The sequence below is a fragment of the Gopherus evgoodei genome, chromosome 3 (assembly GCF_007399415.2).
Source record: "Gopherus evgoodei ecotype Sinaloan lineage chromosome 3, rGopEvg1_v1.p, whole genome shotgun sequence".
NCBI lineage: Eukaryota > Metazoa > Chordata > Testudines > Testudinidae > Gopherus > Gopherus evgoodei.
Genome location: NC_044324.1, coordinates 78,271,548 through 78,294,218, shown reverse-complemented (window position 1 = coordinate 78,294,218; position 22,671 = coordinate 78,271,548). Strand labels below are relative to the sequence as shown.

Below are 22,671 nucleotides of genomic sequence, written 5' to 3'. Positions count from 1 at the left end.
TACGCGTTTAAACCGATTTAACGCCGCACCCGTCCACACTGTGAGGCCCTTTATATCGATATAAAGGGCTCTTTAAATCGGTTTCTGTACTCCTCCCCAACGAGAGGAGTAGCGCTAAAATCGGTATTACCATATCAGATTAGGGTTAGTGTGGCTGCAAATCGATGGTATTGGCCTCCAGGTAGTATCCCATAGTGAACCACTGTGACCGCTCTAGACAGCAATCTGAACTCGAATGCACTGGCCAGGTAGACAGGAAAAGCCCTGCGAACTTTTGAATTTCATTTCCTGTTTGCCCAGTGTGGAGCTCTGATCAGCACGGGTGGCGATGCTGTCCCAAATCCAAAAAGAGCTCCAGCATGGACCGTACAGGAGATACTGGATCTGATCGCTGTATGGGGAGACAAATCTGTTCTATCAGAGCTCCGTTACAGAAGACGAAATGCTGAAGCGTTTGAAAAAAAATCTCTAGGCTACACAGTGCTGCGTGACAAGCATAACGGAAAGCCAAAGAATCACATGGACGCTCATGGAGGGAGGGGGTACTGAGGACTCCAGCTATCCCATGGTCCCCAGCAGTCTCCGAAAAGTATTTGCATTCTTGGCTGAGCTCCCAATGCCTGTAGGTTCAAACACATTATCCGACATGGTTCAGGGTATAGCTCGTCAATTTACTCCCTCCCACCCCCCATGTGAAAAAAAAGGTGGAAAAAATCGTTTCTTGACTTTTTTTAATGTCACCCTGTGTGCACTGAATGCTGCTGGTAGACGCGATGCTGTGGCAGTAAAGAGCACTATCCGCTCCTCTTCCCTCCCCGGTGGCAGACGATACAATATGCTTGATAGCTGCTGAGTGCTCCTGGCTGGCCTCAGGTGAGGCCGGCCAGGGGCGCCTGGGTAAAAATAGGAATGATTCCCGGTCATTCCCAGTAGATGGTACAGAATGGCTGGTAACCGTCTTCATCATAGCAACTGGGGGCTGAGCTCCTCCGCCCCCTCCCTTTCCTGTGTAAAGAAAAGATTCTGTACTGCCTGGACTATCATAGCAACGGGATGCTGGGCTCCTCTCCCCCGCACCGCTTAATGTCCTGCCTGGACTATCATAGCAGCTGGAGGCTGCCTCCCCCTCATTTTATCTCACTAACAAGTCACTGTTTCTTATTCCTGCATTCTTTATAACTTCATGACACAAATGGGGGGGACACTGCCACGGTAGCCCAGGAGGGTTGAGGGAGGAGGGAAGCAACGAGTGGGGTTGTTGCAGGGGCACCTCCCGTCAATGGCATGCAGCTCATCATTTCTGCGGGATTTGACACGGAGCAGCTGTGCTCTCTGGTTCTCTGATACACTGGTTCTCTAGTACACTTGCCCCATAATGACTTGGGGAGTCATTCCCATTTTTGCCTTTGCGCCCCTGGCCGACCTCAGCCAGGGGCACCCATGATAGCAGCAGACAGTACAGAACGACAGATAACCGTCATCTCATTGCCAATTTACAATGGCAGCAGACGGTACAGAACGACTGATAACTGTCTCTGCTATCATGCAAAAGCAAACGAACTCTGCTGTGTAGCGCTGCAGTATCACCTCTGTCAGTGGCATCCAGTACATATATGGTGACAGTGACAAAAGGCAAAACAGGCTCCATGGTTGCCATGCTATGGCGTCTGCCAGGGCAATCCAGGGAAAAAGGGCGCGAAATGATTGTCTGCCGTTGCTTTCCCGGAGGAAGAAATGACTGACGACATTTACCCAGAACTACCCACGACAATGATTTTTGCCCCATCAGGCACTGGGATCTCAACCCAGAATTCTAAGGGGTGGGAGAGACTGCGGGAACTATGGGATACCTACGGGATAGCTACCCACAGTGCAACGCTCTGGAAATCGACGCTAGCCTCGAACCATGACGCGCACTACTGAATTAATGTGCTTAGTGTGGCCGCGTGCACTTGACTTTATACAATCTGTTTTACAAAACCGGTTTATGTAAAATCGGAATAATCTCGTAGTGTAGACGTACCCTGAGAGTTTGACCACCATTCTGAGAGAGGGGAGGAGAGAGAACAGTGTGTGTGAAGTTTTGGGGCCTGTGAAGAAAGTTAGGTGTATTAATGCCTTTAAAAAAATAAATAAATAAAAACAAACAAAAAAACCCCATTTGATCTCCCTTCCCCTCCCTCAGTGGTTTCTGTCTCTAGGCTCATCTGGGTCAGGTTTAGCTGAGTTGCAAAATGCTCCTGGCTATCTGATAGGTTTGCCTTCTCTGTGTCCTTGTCCTCAATAAGTTCCCGGCCAATGGGAGCTACAGAGCTAGTGCTCGGGGCGAATGCAGTGTGCAGAGCTGCCTGGCTACGCCTCCACCTAGGAGCTGAGGGAGGGGGATGTTGACACTTCCAGGGGGCCCCCGCAAGGTAAGCGCCACTCAGAATCCTCACCCTATCCCGGGCCCCCATCTCTGCCCCCTCCCATGCCCAAACTCCTGCTGCTGCGGAGGTTGAGGGGAGGAGGCGCCGTGGCACATGACTGCCCCAGGAGTGGCCGGTGCGACTGGTCCAGGACTGCCTGAGCTGCTGAGGCAGCTCCTGGGCCAGGTGCCCCAGCCATGCAGAAATTACAAAAAGTCATGGAATCTGTGACCTCCATGACAAGCTCACAGTTTTTGCCATGTGTCCTCAAGAAGGGGACAACAGTAAGAGATGGACATCAAAATAATTCTAAGATGGGGAAATGAGGAAAAAAATATAGAGGGTTGCTTAATTTAGTGTGGAGATGTATGTATTTTTGACTCTGGTCTAATTAGCTGCAAATGTTAATTTGGACTGGTAGTCATATGAAATGTGCTTCAGAGGCAAACAGACGCATAAAGCTCTGCCTTAATTTATGTGATTTAAGCACCATGTGGAATACTTCATTTAAAGGAGCCTTATTGGTTAGTGAGGGATAGTAACTAATACATAAGTACCATTTCTGAGTCCACTCTGCTGTCTGTATAGTCAGAAAAATGTTAACCTATTGTTAAATCATCTGATCTGAGCAAACCAAGCCCCTCCCAAAATAAAAAAAGTTCAGTCTTTAATGGCCACTGTGCTTATACACTGTACGTGAGATTTTTCAGATGTGCCTAAGTGATTTAGGATTACAATTTCACCATTTTCCAAAATGATTTTCAATAGGATCACATACTTTTAAGCTAAATAACACATTTTGAGACCAATGAAACACTGAAGCACAACAGTTCCAGCTCAGAACAGTGTCTTAACACTGATTTGCCTTGGTTTTGTTGAGAACTTTATATGGCACACTTCAAATGTGAAGAATATTTTTATAACACTTGTAAACTCCTGAAAAAATATGCTTGGTAATAGAACTTTGGATGGAGCCTTTTAGCAGTAGTGGTTAGCATTGCTACAGTTCTATAGACGTACTGGATGTAAGCATATTTTGAGACTTTTATATTATTCTTGAATTGCAGATATTAAGGGAGTGTTATCTTTTTCTCTTTTAAGGAAATGATCATTGACAAAGTAAACGGACAAGTCGTTCCTCGGTACTTGATTTATGACATTATTAAATTCAATGTAAGTATCTTTTTAAAATTACTACTTTTTGATTAGTAGTTATTGACTAAAATTAAGACAAATTATGTTTGCATTGTTAAGAGCCAGAAAGCACACTTTGATACCCAAAGTGGTTGGGCAATGTGTAATCCAGCTGACAGCAGTACAGGAGAAGTAAGATGGAAAATATCCTGAATCAGGCAAAGCACAGTTGAAAGCAGCCTCAGTAATGCTACTTGCTTGGTCAATAGAGACTTGATCGGTTGCAGAGACTTCATGAGAGAAGGTTGTGTTGTTTGAAAACCTCTGCAAAATACTTTTCAGAAACTGCTTCTTTCTACAGCAGATATGAGCTTGGTTTGGCCATGGCGGTAATAACTTAGCATTATTCCTCTGCAGATCTGTCTATAGGTAAACAATATATTTACAGCTTAGTTGGGACCATATAAATACTGAATAATTTTTTTTTGCAAGCTCAAGAGATGGCAAGAATATTTAGTGTACATGTTACTTTCTGATTCTCTCTTAATTTGATTGGGATAGTTACACATGGGTTAAAGAGAAAATATCCTTTCAGGCTTATGTTAACAATGACGAGGAAATCACATAGCTGAACTGAAAGCTCTTCCAATAGTCCTGATTTGGCTGGGATCAAACAGTCCCAACTAATGTCCTGGTACTGTTTTCACTTATAAGGATAAATCTACAAAGGGCTAAAAGACCAGTGGCTGGCCTAGGTTAATTGATTTAGGCTTGTGGGGTTTGGGTGTGAGGCTAAAAATTTCTGTCTAGACATTTGGGTTTGGGCTTGAACCCAAGCTCTGGGACCCTCCACTCTAGCAACGTCTCAGAAAACAGGCTCTGGCCCGAGCCCAAGCATCTACACAATGATTTTTTTTTTTTTTTTTTTCAGCTCCAGAGCATAAACCTGATTACCCGGGCCAGCTGCAGTTTTTTTAATCCCTGTGTAGATATAGCCTGAGAGTCTGCAGAGGCCATACTAGGGCACTACATTTACCTCTACAGTATTGTTGGTCTGGGCTACTGCTGTTCTGGGCTACTCTGTCATCTGGGCTGACAGTAAGTGGGCTGGGTTGGTGCTGTGGTAGTGGATCCTTGCCCAGGTCGTGATACAGAGAGTGGGAAGGGGGTTAAGCTGCAGTAGTATAGCTGTTTTTGAAACACACTACACCTTCTTGGCTGCTCTACACCTTCTTTGTATTCTTCTTTTAGATTTAGGCAGCTGCTTCTCAGTTCTGTACCCTGCAGCTGTTTCTCATAAGCTCAGATGTGCCAAGGCCAGACATGGACAGAAATCAGTCCCAAGGACCAGAAAAAGGAGCTGTTGAGTATAGGGGAGGAGGCGTAAGGAGGAAGGAGGGGAAAATGGGTAAGCCATTGTGGAGAGCTATGGGAGCAACTGCAGAGTCATAGCTGGGAAGAAACAATGTGGGTGAAGAGAGAGCAGCTTTCAAAAGGAGTTTGCCAAGAAACTAGAGGTTTGAAAGACACTAAAGGTTCTTGTGTGTTGTTTTAGTAATTTCTTTTTCTCTCATGATCTAAGAAAAATAACCTTAAAATCACTATAATTTACATAGAATTATCAATTGGCTGGGGTCTGTTGGCCCTCAGACTCCCAACTAATTTGAAGAGTTGTCCTTGACAAAATGTTTCACACCCCTCCCCCCCATACACATACAATTGAGGTTTTAGTGGTTGAGGTGATCTGTACATATCTGGATGGCATAAAGCGGCAATATTGAAGCAAAATTAAGTTTTGTCTTGTATAGAAACGTTTTCCCATCTGTGTTGAGAGAATGAATGAGTGGCACTGTGGGGATCATTGCATTACTTATTGTATAAGTGGTCAGTCCTACTGAAACAAAGGAAGGCTTTGATTGAGTTGATGTGCATGAATACTGTAAAAAACAAACAACCCCCCGACAACCTTGTCTTTTAGTTTCAATTTATAGGGGTACTGAGAAGTTTTGTGCCTATATTAGCTATTCTTCTTTGAGTGCTTGTTCATGTCAATTCCAATCAGGTGTGTGCGTGCACGGCAGCAAAAAGATTTTTTCCCTAGTTGTATCCGTCAGATCTGTCCGGACACTCCCTGGAGTGGTGCCATCATGGCACTCAGTATAAGGCCGTAGCTACCTGCCACTCCCTCATTTCCTTTTTACTGCCAGTGACGGTTAGCTGGAACTTCCCTTTGTTTTTGTCATGACAAGCGCATTTGGCAGTCTGTATATAGAGACAACACCATAGCGATATTCTATATCAACAAAGAGGGGTGCATTCTCCTCTACCCTGTGCCAGGAAGCCCTCATACTGTGGGACTTTTATGTAGCTCACGCGATACACCTGCAAGCATTATACTTCCCGGGAATATAGAACGAGTTGGCGAACTGTCTCAGCAGGTCTTTTCATGGCCATGAGTGGTCCCTATGCCTGAGGTGGAGCTTTCCCCAGATGGACCTGTTCACCACACGACGAAACAGGAAGTGCCAGCAGTTTTGCTCCTTCCTCAGTAACAGGCCGAGCTTCATCATGGATGCCATCTTCCTCCTATGGGGAGGCCGTCTTCTCTATACGTTCGAGCTCATCCTTCTCGTTCACAAGGTGCTCCTCAAGATACGGAGGGAAGGGGTTTCAGTGATATTGTTAGCTCCAGCCTGGCTTCGCCAACATTGGTACACGTCTCTCCTGGAAAGTCTGTGGAAGCCCCAGTCACCTTGCCACACCTCACGGACTTAATAACTCAGGATCACAGCCATCTCCAGCACCCGAACCTGGAGTCATTGCACCTCATGGCCTGGAATCTCCATGGATGAACCCCATGGAGCTCTTCTGCTCAGACCCAGTTAGACAAGTCCTCCTTGGCAGAAGGAAACCCTCCACCAGGACTATCTATCTTGCCAAGTGGAAGAGATTCTCAGTCTGGATGGCGCAGCAACATCTATCTCTGACGCTTTCCTCTATGCCACTCATATTGGACTATCTTCTCCATCTCAAGCAGTAGGGACTGTCCATGTCATCACTTAGCCGCCATCTCTGCCTTCCGTCCAGGTGCAGAGGGCCAGTTGGTGTTTGCCAACCCAATGATCAGCTGTTTCCTGAAAGGTCTTAACAGGCTATATCTGCATGTCCAACACCCAGCCCCAAACTGGGACCTCAATCAGGTCCTTTCCAAATTGGGGAGTCTGCCCTTCGAACCGCTGGCAACTTGTTCCCTGCTCTACCTGTCATACAAGGTGACATTTCTGATATTGATAACCTCAGCCAGGAGAGTGTCTGAGCTCCAGGCCCTAACATCAGGGCCTCCTTAAACTGTGTTCTGTAAGGACAAGATTCAGCTCAGGCCACATCCAAAGCTCTCCTTCCAAGCTTGTCTCCCAGTTTCACATCAACCAGGACATCTTCCTCCCAGTGTTCTATCTTAAGCTGCACTCAAGCGGCAGGGAGAAGAGACTTCATTCACTGGATGTCTGCAGAGTGCTAGCCTTTTACATTGAAAGAACAAAATTGTTTAGGAAGTCCATTCAACTGTTTGAGGCCGTGGCAGACAGGATGAAAGATCTTCCAGTTTCCTCCCAGTGAATTTCCTCCTGGATCATGTCCTGCATCCGTGAACGCTATAACCTGCCAGAGGTGCCTGCCCCTGCTCACAGCGCACTCCACTAGGGCACAGGCTTATTCAACAGCATTCCTGGCGCAAGTTCTGACCCAGGAAATATGCAGAGTGGTCCGCCATACATACTTTCACCGTGTATTATGCGATTACCCAGCAGGCCAGAGACTGTGGCCTTCGGTAGAGCAGTGGTCCAGCCAGTGGACAACTCTGACCCCACCTCCTGAACTTAGGCTTGGGAATCACTTGATTGGAACTGACATGAACAAACACTCGAAGAAGAAAAAAAACAGTTACTCACCTTCTCATAACTGTTCTTCAAGATGTGTTGTTCATGTCCATTCCAATACCCACCCACCTACTCCTCTTTTGGAGTAGCTGGCAAGAAGGAACTGAGGAGGTGGCGGGTTGGTAGGGCTCTGTATTGGGCGCCATGATGGCACCACTCTAGGGGGCACCTGGACCAACCCATCTGCTAGGTGATAAATCTTCTGGCTGCTGTGCGCACACGCACATACACCTGGTAGGAATGGACATGAAGAAGAATAACAGTTACGAAAGGTGAGTAGCCATTTTTTCCTGAAATGGCCATCATGCTTCCTATTATTCTTACTAGTGCTTTCGGTTCTGAAATGTCTTTTGGAATCCTGTCAAAGTTGATCTATGGGAGAAAATATTAAATATTTTAGACAATTCAAATGGTAACGTGCATTTTGAAGTGTTTTAGTGCAAACTATGGGGTTGATTCTGACTCACTTAAAATTATTTTCTCACTAAGGAACTCTACTATCATGGAGCTAGGCTCTACTCATTGTGAATAAAAGTGGCAGAATCAGGCCCTGTACAGTTTAAACAGGGTTTGTTTTAGAACAACAAATCTCGGAGGGGTCATTTTGACATTCTCTGCTTTTAAAAGCAAGAGTGTTTAACATTCTCCCACAAATTTGGAATTGAATTTTAATAGCTTATAATCAATGTTTTAGTCAATGTAACTTGTAGAATGTAATTCTTAGCATCCTCAGCAATAAGTGGTGGTTTTCTGAAAGTTGTAAAATATTCTAAGTTTTGAAAACTTTTGAAAAAGAGCAAAAATTGTTTTTGTAATATTATGACCTTTGTGTTCTCTTCTCTAAAAACTTTTTCTTGTAAGGCTATCTCTTATGTTCTCTGCCCTGTCTATGTTCTGTCCTTTGCTTTGTCTATCTCTCACCCATTTTCTATTGTTTTTCCCTACTTTCCGTGTTTATTCTCCTTCACTCTGTCTGGTGTTTGCCCTCTTTTATTTTATGCTCTGTCTGTCACTCACTACTACTGTTTCTTCCTTTCCCATTCCCTCCTTTATGGTCACTTTTCCCTGTCTGGTCTCGCCTTCCTTTTTCGTTTGTTTGTTGTTTGTTCCTCTATTCTGCCTCTGTTCTGCTTTAACAGCTTTAACAAAGTGAAGCTTTCTAGAAGCCTAATCTCTGATGCATTAGATAGAGGTGTTGAGGTGATGGGCTCTGATTAAACATGAAGGAACCAGATTACTGAGCATGAAAATGAGTGGGTTTTTGTAAGGGGTTAAGTTGTGAGGGAAGGCACTTGAGTTGCACTGTAAATGCTGTCAGTTTCTTTGGATGCACTGAGAATCAGGGAGGCATTCATTATGAAGTATTGCACTTTCAGTGTCAAGGACAGATAAGACAATGTGTTATCAGTATGAGCACAAGCAGGACTTCAGCTGAAAGAGGCTATTAGCAGTGGCCATACCGTAGAGATTAAAAAGCACAGCTGCCTTTATGCTAATTCTAGAAGTTTTAATTACAAAAATGGGCAAGCTAGAATGTTTGGCTTGGCAAGAAGTGATCAGTATAATTTTATCACTGAGATGTGTGGTGTGGAGTAACTATAAAATCAAAAGAGACATGGTAAATCCTCTCTTTATGAAATACAGGTTAGGTGGGAGGATCTTGGTTACATATTATAGTGGAGTGCTGGGTCAGCTATAGTTAAGGTTGTGTGTTTCTCCTTAAAAGGTGAATATTATAAGTGCTCTGAAATCCAAGTGCTTGCTTGGATTTTCTGAAAATTGTTGCCTCTTGGAAGTGCGGTGTAGGGGTGGTATTCCAAATTTGGGTTAGAACAAAATACAGCTACTCAAAATCAATTGTTTACAAAATCACCTGCTTGTTACTTTTTTGTTTGTGCACATTTGGGGCTCAAACTGTTTTTCTACTCCTCAAGTTGATCTCAGCTGCTTGGGATTTATTTCAGTTAGTGCACAGTCCCCACTGTCCCGTTGAGAAATCAAGATTGCAAAAGTTACTGAAGGTAAAGTTTTTAAATCTAGGTCAGCACAAGCTAAACTGATATATTTATGTGTGTAATGTGTAAATGAAGCAAGACTAGGACTCTGTTAATGGCTTGAGATTTTCCATGTGGTCTGTTATCACGAAGCTGGGTGGTTCAAGGTGAAATGCTGGGATCATTGAATCTGAGCAACACCCATGCACTACAAGTTTGTGCGCTAACCGGTAGCAGTTGAATGTGTCTTGCACATCTTCCTTGTCCTCTGTCTGAATTGTGTTTTGTTCTGAGATATTTTAAGGTGCTCTGAAATTCACATGCAGACTTTAATTTTACTTCTGAAATATTGTCAAGGCAGTTGTCATTAATTGAAGAGAGGGAAGATAGCTTGATGTAATCATGCTTACATTCTTTGTTCGGTTTCTGAACAATGGAACTGAGTGTGATAAAAAGTTGCTGCATCACTTGGTCAGGGAGTTCCTGATACACAGCCCCCTAACTTGAACTGCTCAGAACATTTTTCGATTCTTATAACTTTTTTTTTTGGTGCAGCATTGTTATGTGTGTATGTTAGAGCAGTCAGTTGAAGAGGTGGTGTGAGGTGGGGCTTGGGAAGGTGCAGAGTGGCAGCTGTGGCTGTTTGCCTAACTTTGTTCCTTAGGTCAATTGCTTTGGCACAACGTAGATGATAACCCTTATTAATGTACATGAGCATCCAAACACCATGTTTTTTAAAACCCAGTTTGGTGATTAAAGATTTGATGAAGAACGGGGATTCCAAAGTAGTAATTTTTCTATAATTGCTGCATGAATAAGGGTTTGTCCTTAAAGGGACCTTTTGCTTTCTGGGAACTCAGAAGTACTAACAGAGCAGAACAATGTGGGGTGAAAAGTTGGGCTCCTTCTCCATTGATGACATTCTTGGAGAAGCAGCAAAGAATCCTGTGGCACCTTATAGACTAACAGATGTTTTGGAGCATGAGCTTTTGTGGGTGAATACCCACTTCGTCAGATGCATGTAGTGGAAATTTCCAGGGGCAGGTATATATATGCAGGCAAGCTAGAGATAATGAGGTTAGTTCAATCAGGGAGGATGAGGCCCTGTTCTAGCAGTTGAGGTGTGAAAACCAAGGGAGGAGAAACTGGTTTTGTAATTGGCAAGCCATTCACAGTCTTTGTTTAATCCTGAGCTGATGGTGTCAAATTTGCAGATGAACTGAAGCTCAGCAGTTTCTCTTTGAAGTCTGATCCTGAAGTTTTTTTGCTGCAGGATGGCCACCTTAAGGTCTGCTATAGTGTGGCCAGGGAGGTTGAAGTGTTCTCCTACAGGTTTTTGTATATTGCCATTCCTAATATCTGATTTGTGTCCATTTATCCTTTTCCGTAGCGACTGTCCAGTTTGGCCGATGTACATAGCAGAGGGGCATTGCTGGCATATGATGGCATATATTACATTGGTGGACGTGCAGGTGAATGAACCAGTGATGGTGTGGCTGATCTGGTTAGGTCTTGTGATGGTGTAACTGGTGTAGATATGTGGGCAGAGTTGGCATCGAGGTTTGTTGCATGGATTGGTTCCTGAGCTAGAGTTACTATGGTGCGGTGTGCAGTTACTGGTGAGAATATGTTTCAGGTTGCCTGTGGGCGAGGACTGGCCTGCCACCCAAGGCCTGTGAAAGTGTGGGATCATTGTCCCGGATGGGTGGTAGATCCCTGATGATGCGTTGGAGAGGTTTTAGCTGGGGACTGTATGTGATGGCCAATGGAGTCCTGTTGGTTTCTTTCTTGGGTTTGTCTTGCAGTAGGAGGCTTCTGGGTACACGTCTGGCTCTATTGATCTGTTCCCTTATTTCCTTGTGCGGGTATTGTAGTTTTGAGAATGCTTGGTGGAGATTTTGTAGGTGTTGGTCTCTGTCTGAGGGGTTAGAGCAGATGCGATTGTACCTCAATGCTTGGCTGTAGACAATGGATCGTGTGATGTGCCAGGGATGGAAGCTGGAGGCATGAAGGTAGGCATAGCGGTTGGTAGGTTTTCGGTATAGGGTGGTGTTAATGTGACCATCACTTATTTGCACTGTGGTGTTCAGGAAGTGGGCCTTCCGTGTAGATTGGTCCAGGCTGAGGTTGATGGTGGGGTGGAAGCTGTTGAAATCGTGGTGGAATTTTTCCAGAGTCTCCTTCCCATGGGTCCAGATGATGAAGATGTCATCAATGTAGTGTAGGTAGAGAAGGGGCGTGAGTGGACGAGAGCCGAGGAAGCGTTGTTCCAGGTCGACCATAAAAATATTGGCATATTGTGGGGCCATGTGGGTGCCCACAGCGGTGCCATTGATCTGGAGATACATATTGTCATCAAATTTGAAATAGTTGTGTGTGAGGATAAAGGCACAGAGCTCAGCAGCCAGTTGTGCTGTGGCATCATCAGGGATACTGTTCCTGACAGCTTGTATTCCATCTGTGTGTTGGATGTTCATGTAGAGAGCCTCTACATCCATGGTGGCTAGGATGGTGTTTTCTGGAAGGTCACCAATGCATTGTAGTTTCCTCAGGAAATCAGTGGTGTCACGGAGATAGCTGGGAGTGCTGATGGCATAGCGTCTGAGTAGAGAGTCCACATATCCAGACAGTCCTTCAGTGAGAGTGCCAATGCCCGATATGATGGGGCATCCAGGATTTCCGGGTTTGTGGATCTTGGGTAGTAGATAGAATAACCCTGGTCGGGGCTCTAAGGGTATGTTGATTTCTTCTGGTGTTGGGGAAGGGAGTGTCCTGAGTAGATGTTGCAGTTTCTTAGTGTATTCCTCAGTGGGATCTGAGGGAAGTGGCCTGTAGAATTTGGTGTTGGAGAGTTGTCTGGCAGCCTCCTTTTGGTAGTCAGACCTGTTCATGATGACAACAGCACCTATCAGCCTCTTTGATGATAATGTCAGGGTGATTTCTGAGGCTGTGGATGGCATTGCGTTCTGCACGACTTAGGTTATGAGGCAAGCTTGTTTTTCCACAATTTCTGCCTATGCATGTCGGTGGAAGCATTCAATGTATAGATCCAGACTGTCATTTCGACCCTTAGGAGGAGTCCAGGTGGAGTTCTTCCTGTGCTGTTGGTGGGAGGGTACCTGTGTATCAGTGTGCTGTTCAGTGTTGTCCTGGAAGTATTCTTTGAGTTGGAGATGGCAAAAGTAGGCTTCCAGATCGCCGCAGAACTGTATCATGTTGGTGGGGGTGGCAGGGCAGAAAGAGAGTCCCTGAGATAGGATAGGCTTTTCTTCTGGGTTGTGTGTGTAGTTGGATAGATTGACGATATTGCTGGGTGGGTTGGGGGTACCACGGTTGTGGCCCCATGAGGCAGGTAGGAGTTTAGACAGCTTACAGTCCTTTTTCCTTTGTAGAGAGGTGAAGTGAGTAATGTAAATCTCCTGTCTTATTTTAGTGAAGTCCATTTGTATGGAAGTTGGTTATTAATGAGAGTCTCCAGGTTGGAGAGCTCTTTTTTGATGTTTTCCTGTTTGCTGTATAGGATGCTGATCAGGTGGTTCCTCAGTTTCTTTGATAGAGTATGGCATAATCTCTCACTATGGTCTGTGTAGTATGTAGATAGCAGTGGATTTTTTTACCTTTAGTCCATTTGGTATGATGTCCATCTGTTTGCATTTGGAAAGGAAGATGATATCTCTCTGTATTTGTGCAAGTTTCTTCATGAGGTGGATGGATTCTTGGAGAGGAATTAAATGGAACCACCTGTGTGCCACCTTCCCCCAGTTCCTCCCAGTGGATCAGCCACAGCTTCACCAGGGAAAGGGAAGGGTCTCCAGGGCTCCCCTTCCTCCACTGTTCACTGATGAGAGGATGAAACCCAGAACTCTCCACCTTCCTCATGCTGCCTCCAGCAGCAAGAGAAGGGGCTCCAGATTCACCATTCCTCTTGTTGCTGCTTCTAGGGGAAAAAATGGGAGGTCAGAGCAGTGCAGGAGAGTGTGGGGAAGAAAGAAAGGGAGCAGAACTGCAGTGGGGGATGTGGGTAGGGTCTTAGGTCTGCCCCCTAAACTTCCCCACATCCATACCTCCCATTTCTGTTCCTCCTTCAAAACAAGCTCCCATAAAGCTGAAATTGGGATGCGGAGTTGGCAGTGAGCATGTTCATTTTATGGCACTGACACACAATGCTAAGGTGGTGTGGGGAACTGAGAACAGGCATGCTTAGTGCATGGCACAAATATACAGTGAGGAACTGGGAATGGGCATGTTTGGTGCATGACACAATACGTGACACTGAGCTCGTATTTGGAAACAGAGCAGGCACTCATGTGGAGAGCTGGGCTGTGGTACATAGGGATACAGAAAAGTATTTTTATAAAAACAAGGAAATTAAATGCCCAAAACTTTAATAGCGTTAAGATTGCCCTTTAGTGTCCTGTGCCCTTTCAGAATGTTGAGTTCAGCTATACTCAAAGCTGTGAAACATGATGAATAAAAATTGATTACATTTTTTATAAAAAAAGGATTTTTATTTAAATTTAAATAAAATACAGGTTGATTTTTTTAAAAAATTTTAACCCATTGAGAATTAAATTTAAATTTATGACAGTGGTTGTTAATTTACTGTAATATATTAAAGTAAATTAAATTAAATTCAAGCAGTACCTTTTTGCTACCAAGTTTTAAAGAAAGTCGTACAAATGCATTAGTGGTAGTCACCGGCTAGGTATCTAGAACCTGAATTTGTTGAAGTGCAAAACTGGCTTTTGACAGTCTTACTTTCTTCTGCAGGTGTAGAGAGAATATTTTCTTCATTTTATTTTATTTAATTGGTTTGTTAAACAGAGAAACCAGTTGGGAGTTAAAAAAGCAGGAAAGCTTGTATTATTTTTTAAATTTATGAATAAGAACTGGGTGTAAGAGGATGAAATCTTCTAGTTCTAAAAACTTGAAGAACGTGATGATCAGAAACAATCACTTCAATACAATCAGTTCAGTTCACTAACTACTGATAATGCTTCCTTTATTTGAAATGCAAAAATTGTGTTGATAAACTTAATTTCTTGCTTATCCAGCACAACCGTAACTCTGTGGTAACACGTTTTTGAACATATAATAAGGGAACATATAATATTGGTCACTGACATCTGCAGGCTGAATGTAGCACGCACAGTGTCTCTTGAAGTCTGTGGCTCCCTTGTCTCCAGCGTCACTGAAAACCAGAATTATTACTCTGTTTATGAACAATCAAGAAGTTTCTGCAGATCTCCTGTAGCAACTGTAACTGTTGTATTGTATTTATTCTTAAAACCATCTGTTGTTCAAAGTGCAAACTTGGGAAAAGCAAAGCAAAACAAACTTTGTATCAGTTCTTAGCTTCACTCTAGTGCTTAATTTTTAATGAAAGAGGTGCCAGGGCTCAAGCAATTTGGTGCCGAGCTAAAGCAATTTTTTTACTTTCATAACTGACGTGGCAAGCCCAGAAGTGTTGAGGCCAAACCTAGAGGTGCTGAGGCTCAGCACTGGCAGCTGCTGGCACAAATTAAGCATTACTTCACTCAGATTTAACTATTTAATTTAACTAACTGCCATTTTGAAAAGTTACTGATTGAACTGGAATGTTGTTTTGAGGTGATTTCCTTATAGTAGCAACTGTGTGCCAGCAATCAGTCAATTGGGAATGGAAGTATGAGCCATTGCTCCATGTGCAACTGAGATACATAAAAAGAACAAAGTACCAGCTGGTGACTTGAGGGAGCAATAAGGATTTTTTTTTTTCAACTCATCATGGCAGCCTGTTCAGGCTGAAATCAGCTTTTCAGATGACTGTGGCCCGGGGATAGGGAAATGAGATAGGAATGAAGGGAACACAGAAGGAAAGTGGAGCTGGAGGAGCTTAAGAATAAGAGGGGAAGTATATGGGCATATAGGAATGGAGGTAAAAGACAAAAAAGGAAAGTGGCAGATTAAAACAGAAACAAATGGGATGGGATTGTTAAGGAAGAAAAGAGACTGCTTTAAAATTAGCAAAGTGTAATGTATTTATATTGTGACAAATAAGTGTACTTTATATCTGTTTCTTATTCACATTAAATTGCCATGATACCCCAGCATGAACTCCTGCTAATTACCTGTCTTACCTGATGTGATCTCCAAGAATGAAGGTCAGATTCAATATCTGGATCTAGCCTCATTGTTTCTGACAGTGTGGATACTGGCTGGCTTACTACCATGGAAAGAAGCTGTTCAGCTGAAGTCCAGAATATATTGATGCTTACCAGAAAGGACTCTACTAGACTGATCTCTGCAGACAAATAGAAGAGATTATCTATTTGGGCAGGCCAATGCCACCTATCTCCCTTAGAAGTCCTGATTCCTGCTATTCTCGACTATAGCCTGCAGGGCTGTTTACCAGCTCCATAAGAGCACATTTAGCAGGAATATCAGCTCATACTCCTCCTGTCCAGGGTGTCACCATATTTTCCCCACCGTATCTTCCCAGTTGCTATATTCCTCAAGGGCCTTTTCCTGCAGTCCAGGAGTTCCCTCCTCCCTGAGACATAAATATAGTCTTTATATGGTTAATGGAACCTCCTCCTGAACCCCTAGCAATTTGTTCTCTATACCATCTGTTTATGAAAATTGGCTTTTTAGTAGTTATAACGTCAACACAGAGAGTGGTGAAATTCAGGTCTTCATGGCTGGTCAACCTTATTTGGTGTTGTCATAGTATCTTTCCCCAATCTGAACCTTAGAGTCCAAAAGTCGGGGTACTAGCATGAATTCCTCTAAGCTTACTTACCTGCTTAGATCTGATAAGCTGCCACCAATCAGGAATTCGAGTGCCTGATACACTCTGGTCCCCCTAAAAACTTCCCTGAGGACCCTAAGACCCAAATTCCTTGAGTCTTACAACACAGGGGAATAAACCATTTCCCTCCGCTTCTCCTCCCCTCCAGGTGTTCCCTCCCTGGGCTCCTGGAGAGATATACAGATTCAAGCTCCATGAATCTAAACAAAGGGATTCCCCCTTCTCCTTTCTTCCTCCCAGATCTTTCCCGCCCTGGGTACACTAGGAGATCACCGTGATTCAAACTCCTTGAATCACAACACAGAGAGGAATGTTACCTTCCCCCCCTCCTCTTTTTCCCTTCACCCAGAGGCAATACAGATTCAAACTCCGTGAATCTAAAACAAAGAGGAAATTCACCTTTCCCTTCTCCCCACCAATTCCCTGGTGAGTACAGACTCAATTCCCTTGAGCCTCAACAAGGGGAAAAAATCAGACAGGTCTTAAAAGCAAAACTTTTAATAAAAAGAAAGAAAAAAGGTAAGTTATCTCTGCAATTTAGATGGTAAAAGTTACAGGGTCTGTCAGCTTATAGAAACTGGAGAAAAAGCCTCCTCCAGCAGAAATACAATTTAAAATACTTCCAGCCAAATACGCATTAGAATTCTACCAGTCAGATACACATTTGCAAATAAAGAAAAACAATTAAAAAGACTAAACCACCTTTCTACTTGCACTTACTACTTGAATAGAAAATTAGAGCCTGTGGTACGTCCAGTCACTCTCAGATCCCAGAGAGAACAAAGCAAAACCGCAAAAACACAAACAAAGGCTTCCCTTCACCGAGATTTGAAAGTATCTTGTCTCCTGATTGGTCCCCTGGTCAGGTGTTTGGTTCCCTGTTTGTTAACCCTTTACAGGTAAAAGAGACATTAACCCTTAACTATCTGTTTATGACAGGTGTTTCATAAAAAAATGTGACCATTAGGTAACAACACCTTAAATTTTGTACCAAAGATTGTTTCAGATTTTCATCTGAATCAGGTGATTCAGCTGCCGGTTTTCTTTCTAAAGCCTCATTCCAGTCAACTAAGGGAAATTGCATAACCTTGATATGGTTATGTCCCTTTCATATTACCTTGACAGAACAATTCAGTAGATCCCTCGGGCTGATTGTATCATTGCAGACAGGTTGAAAGATCAGGCAATATTCACCCAAAGACTGTCTAAATAGCTATCTAATTATAATAGATCAGACCCTGAGTTAACTGGAGTAGATCCACACTTGCAGGTTAAAGCCCACTCTATGCTTTTGGCATGTTCTGTGGCTTCTCTGAGACGCATACTAATTTCAGAAATTTACAGGGTAGCTACATGGGGATCAGCCCACGCTTTCATACAGCCTGAATTGAGGCTTCAGGATCTAACATCTGCTTTGGCAGAGCTGCCCTGAAATCATTATTTAAATAGGACTTCTAGCTCCCACTTCCTGACCGTGAAGACACCACTTGCTCATTACCAGAAGTGGACTTTGTGTGGACAATCACTCAGAGAAGGAAGAATAGTTACTTACTCTACAGTAATTCTGGTTCTCAAGATGTTTTGTCCACAAGTATTCAATGATCTGCCCTCCTTTCCCACTTCTACAGAGTCCCATACTATCTGGATTATCTGTTAGTGAAGGAACTGAAGGACGGTTGGATTTGTACTGCCCTTTATACCTCTTGGTGGTGATGGGGGTGGGGCGGGTGTGACGTAAGGGCATCCAAGGCACAGGCATAGCCCTAAAGACATTGCAGGCCAAAAGAATCCAATATTATGTGCATAAGATGATGTACCCTAGAAGTGGAATAGATGTGGACAACATGTATCAAAGAACTGCAGTTTCTGTACGGTAAAAGAAAAACAAAACTTCTTTTCCTTACTTGTGCAACAAAAAGTGTAGCTGTTGTACTTTGGGATCTAATTAATACAGTCTTATAAAAGAAGCTGAAAGTGAATACTACTTTCCTTTTCCTTTTTCACCCTCTAGCCTTTAAAATTTTTAAATCATAGGCAAGTTTTCATGAGAGCAGATTGGAATGGTAAGAATAGAATTAGCTCTTGAAAGGAAAATGCTTGCATATGTAACGTTTAAATAGCAGAGAGAATTTTACTTGAGTGTTCTTAAATCTGTATGTAAAATAGGATATTTAAGACAAATTTCTCTTCAAGTTGCTAATGTGCATAAAGATGTGGTGGTTGCTATTCAGGAAAGTTTATCACTTGTAAACACATGCTGTGTTGGTCATAAATCCTGTCCATAGCCATCACCCTTAGCAGGAGTTCATGCTTGAAGAATTTTTGTTTTTAAATCTGCATAAAATGTTACTGTGTATTATTCTCCATTATAAACCTCATTTTAAAATGATGTTAAGTTCACAGTACAAGCTGTCTCTCATTTGTTAGTCTATTAGTCTTATCTTAGAACTGCAGTATGAAAATATTGGGGGCACAGTTCAGAAATCCAAGCACTTGTGAGCCAAAGTCCATTATGTTTGCAGTTGCACTTGGATGCCAAAAAGCTTGTTCCTAGGTTTAATTCTGAAGCTGTTAGTTTTTGTAGACACACACTATCAGTTTAAAAATTATATCTTTAGAAATGGCTTTGTTGCTAGTAACACCTTAGAAAAAATAATCCTGTTTTCAAATCAAATTTAGTTTTTCTCCATTTATGTAACTTGTCTCTTGCCCAGATATTTGAGAATGGAGGCAGTTTGTGTATCCGTGTGGGCCATTACCAGTCAATGGTGATAACATCTTACTGATGCTGTTCTGAAAAGCTGTATTTGCCTCTCCCATTCACTGTATATGGGCCATATCTGACAGTTAAAGTTATTTCTTTTATTGTAGCACCAAGAGTGCTCTAGCAGCTCAATCCCAAAGACTCTTAGCTGCTGCTGCTGGGGTCACCACAGCTGCTAATTCCCCTACTTTACAGTGCAGAATGTTGGAAGATAGCAGCAGAGATCAGGGACTAATTATTTGATCTGGTGCAGCAACTTAATCTTGAGTAAATGGCCAAACAGTGCAGTATGTGTTAGTGCCCTCCCACTAGGGTTGGGGGAAAGGGACAGATTTGTAAAGTGGGCAAAACTACAGATAAGAGAGCCAGGTGGAGTTTATGGGAGAGAGAATGGAAACCCCAAAATGGGGATGAAAAAAGGGCATACAGAGATCTGGAGACAGAAGAAGTGAGAGGGACACATTAAGGGGAAGAGAACTTGGAGTCAGATGATCAGATGGGCATTTGGGGAAGCATTTATTTATGATACATATGATTTATTTAGAATGCATGCACCCAATACTCTTAAGCTGTACAAGCCATATAATATATATGATTGATGTACAAAAACTAACACACACCCAGATTCCCTCAAAACTGATGTTTTTCCTACTTCAGTAAACCTGGGAAGACTTAGAACTGTGTGACTTGATGGCATCAAGTGAGTTTGTTGAAGACCTTTACATGAAAATGACCCAATAGTTGAGAATTTTCTTTGAATAGAAAGTAACGAAGAAAACCCTTCAATGATGGTCAAAATGAAACTTAAAATTAAGATATTAAAATAAGGAAACAGGAGGGAAAAGGAGAAAAGCTTACTATTGTGTAGAGTTTTGATAGGGCAGCTAATAGACACATCTTAATGTAAGAAAAACAGAAGTTTTAGACCTAAGCATGAGATACTGTAAGATTTTAACTGATGCTATCGACTGTCAGACTGACAAGGAAAATGAAAAGTAGAAAAGCATCAAGCTCAATATGTGTTCAGTATCCTAGAGTTGAGGAAAGTGAATTGTAGTAGGTGTCACATAGCTTTAGAGACTTCCATAGGCCAATTTATAATTGTGCATTTGTATATATATTAATTTGATCTCTAAGTTGTAAAACAAGCTTTATAAGATTTCTGTTATAAAAGAATGAATCTGTTAGTTAAAAAAAAAAAAAAAAGAAAATGTCTGTCTAGCAGCATGCTTATTTACCAGATCAAAAAATTAATTGAGCTGGATTTAAGATTAAATCTATAAAGCGGTAATTCAAAGATTTAAAAAAAAAAAGCCACAATGGCATGGTAATTATCCTTAAAGCAAGCATTATAAACCCAGAAATTTCAGATGTAAAAATACTCTTAAACGAAATTGAAACATGTTCAAGTAATAAATACGCAGGTAAGGCATCTAAACAACCTTAACTCTTCAAACTTTCCTTATAAATACAACTTACTGAAATATTATGCATAAGGTATATTTGAAGAAATTAATATGTAATTAAGTTAAGGTGTTAATGATTGTTCTAATTGCTGTTCAGGTAATTTGAGACTTTTAAAACAGGTTAAATTGTGAGTGTAAATAGTGTCAAGTCACTTGCATAATTATTCCTACACGCTATTGTAATACTCTTTGTACAAAGTATGCCTTGTGAGGTACCATTTGAAAACTCACAATTTGCTGGTCATTGTCCTTGTAAAATTTATGCGACAACGTTATATGTGAAGTTATAGAATATCCTTGTATGGTGTTATTGACACATTCCAAATCCCATAGCCCTGCCCAAATAGAAGTTGGTAAACAGGTCTGTCCTAAACAAAGGAATGTGTGCTCTGCTTAATTTGCATTTAAGCAGTAAACAGACATCAACCAGGAAGGGAAACAAAGAAAGCTCAAACAGGTGAGAGAAAGTCAGCAGGGAACATCCTACCACATAGACTCTGTCTCCTAGTGTCCCGCTGGAAATGTCTTTCAAGAGAGGGACAGAAGCTATAAAAAGGGGAGACAAACATTCCAAGGGACCCCTTTCTCTCTCCCTTCTTATTGCATTCACTCAGAAATGCAATAGAGCAGTACGGTCCAGTACACCGTACCAACAAGATATTTATAGCTGGTACTGCTTAACGGAAAGACACAGGACGAGCAGAATGTGGGGCTGCCAGCAACTCCTCTGGTGCAGCTGTACCGCCCCCAGCCCTTCCACACAGGGTCTGCTCTGTCTGTGCAGCAGCCCCTGAGGGGTCCCGACCCCAGTTTGAGAACCCCTGGGCTAGGCAGTATGGCTACAGGCCATACTGCCTAGCCCAGTATGTCCAGTACTGGGCTAGGCAGTACTGGACATACATTTCTGCAGGAAAATCTAAGAGGGGGTGTATGGGTCATCTTGCAGTATAATCAAGGCTGGCAAGAGTCAGAATGTAACCCAAGTGTGGCTGGCAGGCTGCAGTTGCACACAGACAGTCAAGGTCTGACTTGCATGCTGGAAGGCTATTTGTGAGCAGCCCAGGTGGGAGATACTTCAGCAAGGCATTGTAAGGCACCCAAAGTTGCAGGGCAGTGGTGACACAGCTGCTTATTAGTCGGTAGGTCACAATTCTGTTACAAACATTTCTGCAACTTTTAATTTAGTCAGATAAACACAGTTGATTATCTTTTAAAATATTCATGAGCTTTCTGAAGTTATCTTGGATGTACAGATTGTTCAGGTGTAATCTTATTCTGTACTAAAGATACTTAGTTTGGGAGGAAAGTGAATTATTTTCTTGTAACTCATAAGAACAAATGTAATTACCTTTCTGATCTGTACCAATTACAATTTTAATTGGATCAGCAGTCAGTGCTGAAAAACAGATTTTAAATATAAAATGAGAAAAAATATCTTCTTTAAATTTTAGACTGTTTGTAAGAACTACAGGGAAACAGAGTATTCATAGAATGTAAAGGAGATATCAGGAAAAAAAATCACATTTAAAGATAGTTTTCAGTATGTCCAAAATACAGCACACATACTGTCATCCTGTTTTCCTACTTGTTGAGCTGTTTAATGCTACTGCAAAATGAAGAGATTCAGATATTACATTTTGTTTGAAAACTGAGATGTTATTGTTACTGAATAACATGTGCAAACCCTGCTTTGCTTTTGTTGCACATAAAGCACACCAATATTTTAGAAACAGAGTATAGTAGATCAAGTACAGCTACTGAAATAGGTTTAATCCTGAGGGAATTCTGCGCCAACATATTTAAAATTCTGCACTAAAAAATTAAAAATTATGTCACAACATTTTAAAATTTTGCAAATTTTATTTGTTAATAAATAAATGTGGCTCAAGCATGGCAGGCCACTGGCTGCATTGAGGTGGGAGATCACCATGAAGCTCCCACTTCCCCCAGTACAGGGACTCAGCAGTGAGACTCTGACACAGTGCAAGGGCTGGGCCTGTCGCAGAAACACCCCGGGGCCCTGCCCCTCTTTGCCAGGTGCACCAGGTATGGGTAGGCAGGCTCAGCCCTGCAGGATCCAAGTGTGGAGGGATCCGGATGTGGGGTGAGAGATTTCTGTGTGAGGCAATCTGGGTGCAGGCAGCTCAGTGGGGGATCTGGGTGCAGAGTGGTTCATT

General features: G+C 42.6%; 1 protein-coding gene across 6 annotated transcripts in view; it reads left to right on the top strand.

Moving 5' to 3' along the window:
* The window catches only part of RNGTT (RNA guanylyltransferase and 5'-phosphatase), a 425,454-nt gene that overhangs the window by 159,986 nt on the left and 242,797 nt on the right, over positions 1-22,671 (top strand). For all 6 annotated transcript variants that reach the window (XM_030555911.1, XM_030555913.1, XM_030555914.1 and 3 more), the window contains exon 10: positions 3,510-3,581. In XM_030555911.1, coding sequence (XP_030411771.1) covers positions 3,510-3,581 — 72 coding nt within the window. The remainder of the gene's footprint in view (positions 1-3,509; positions 3,582-22,671) is intronic.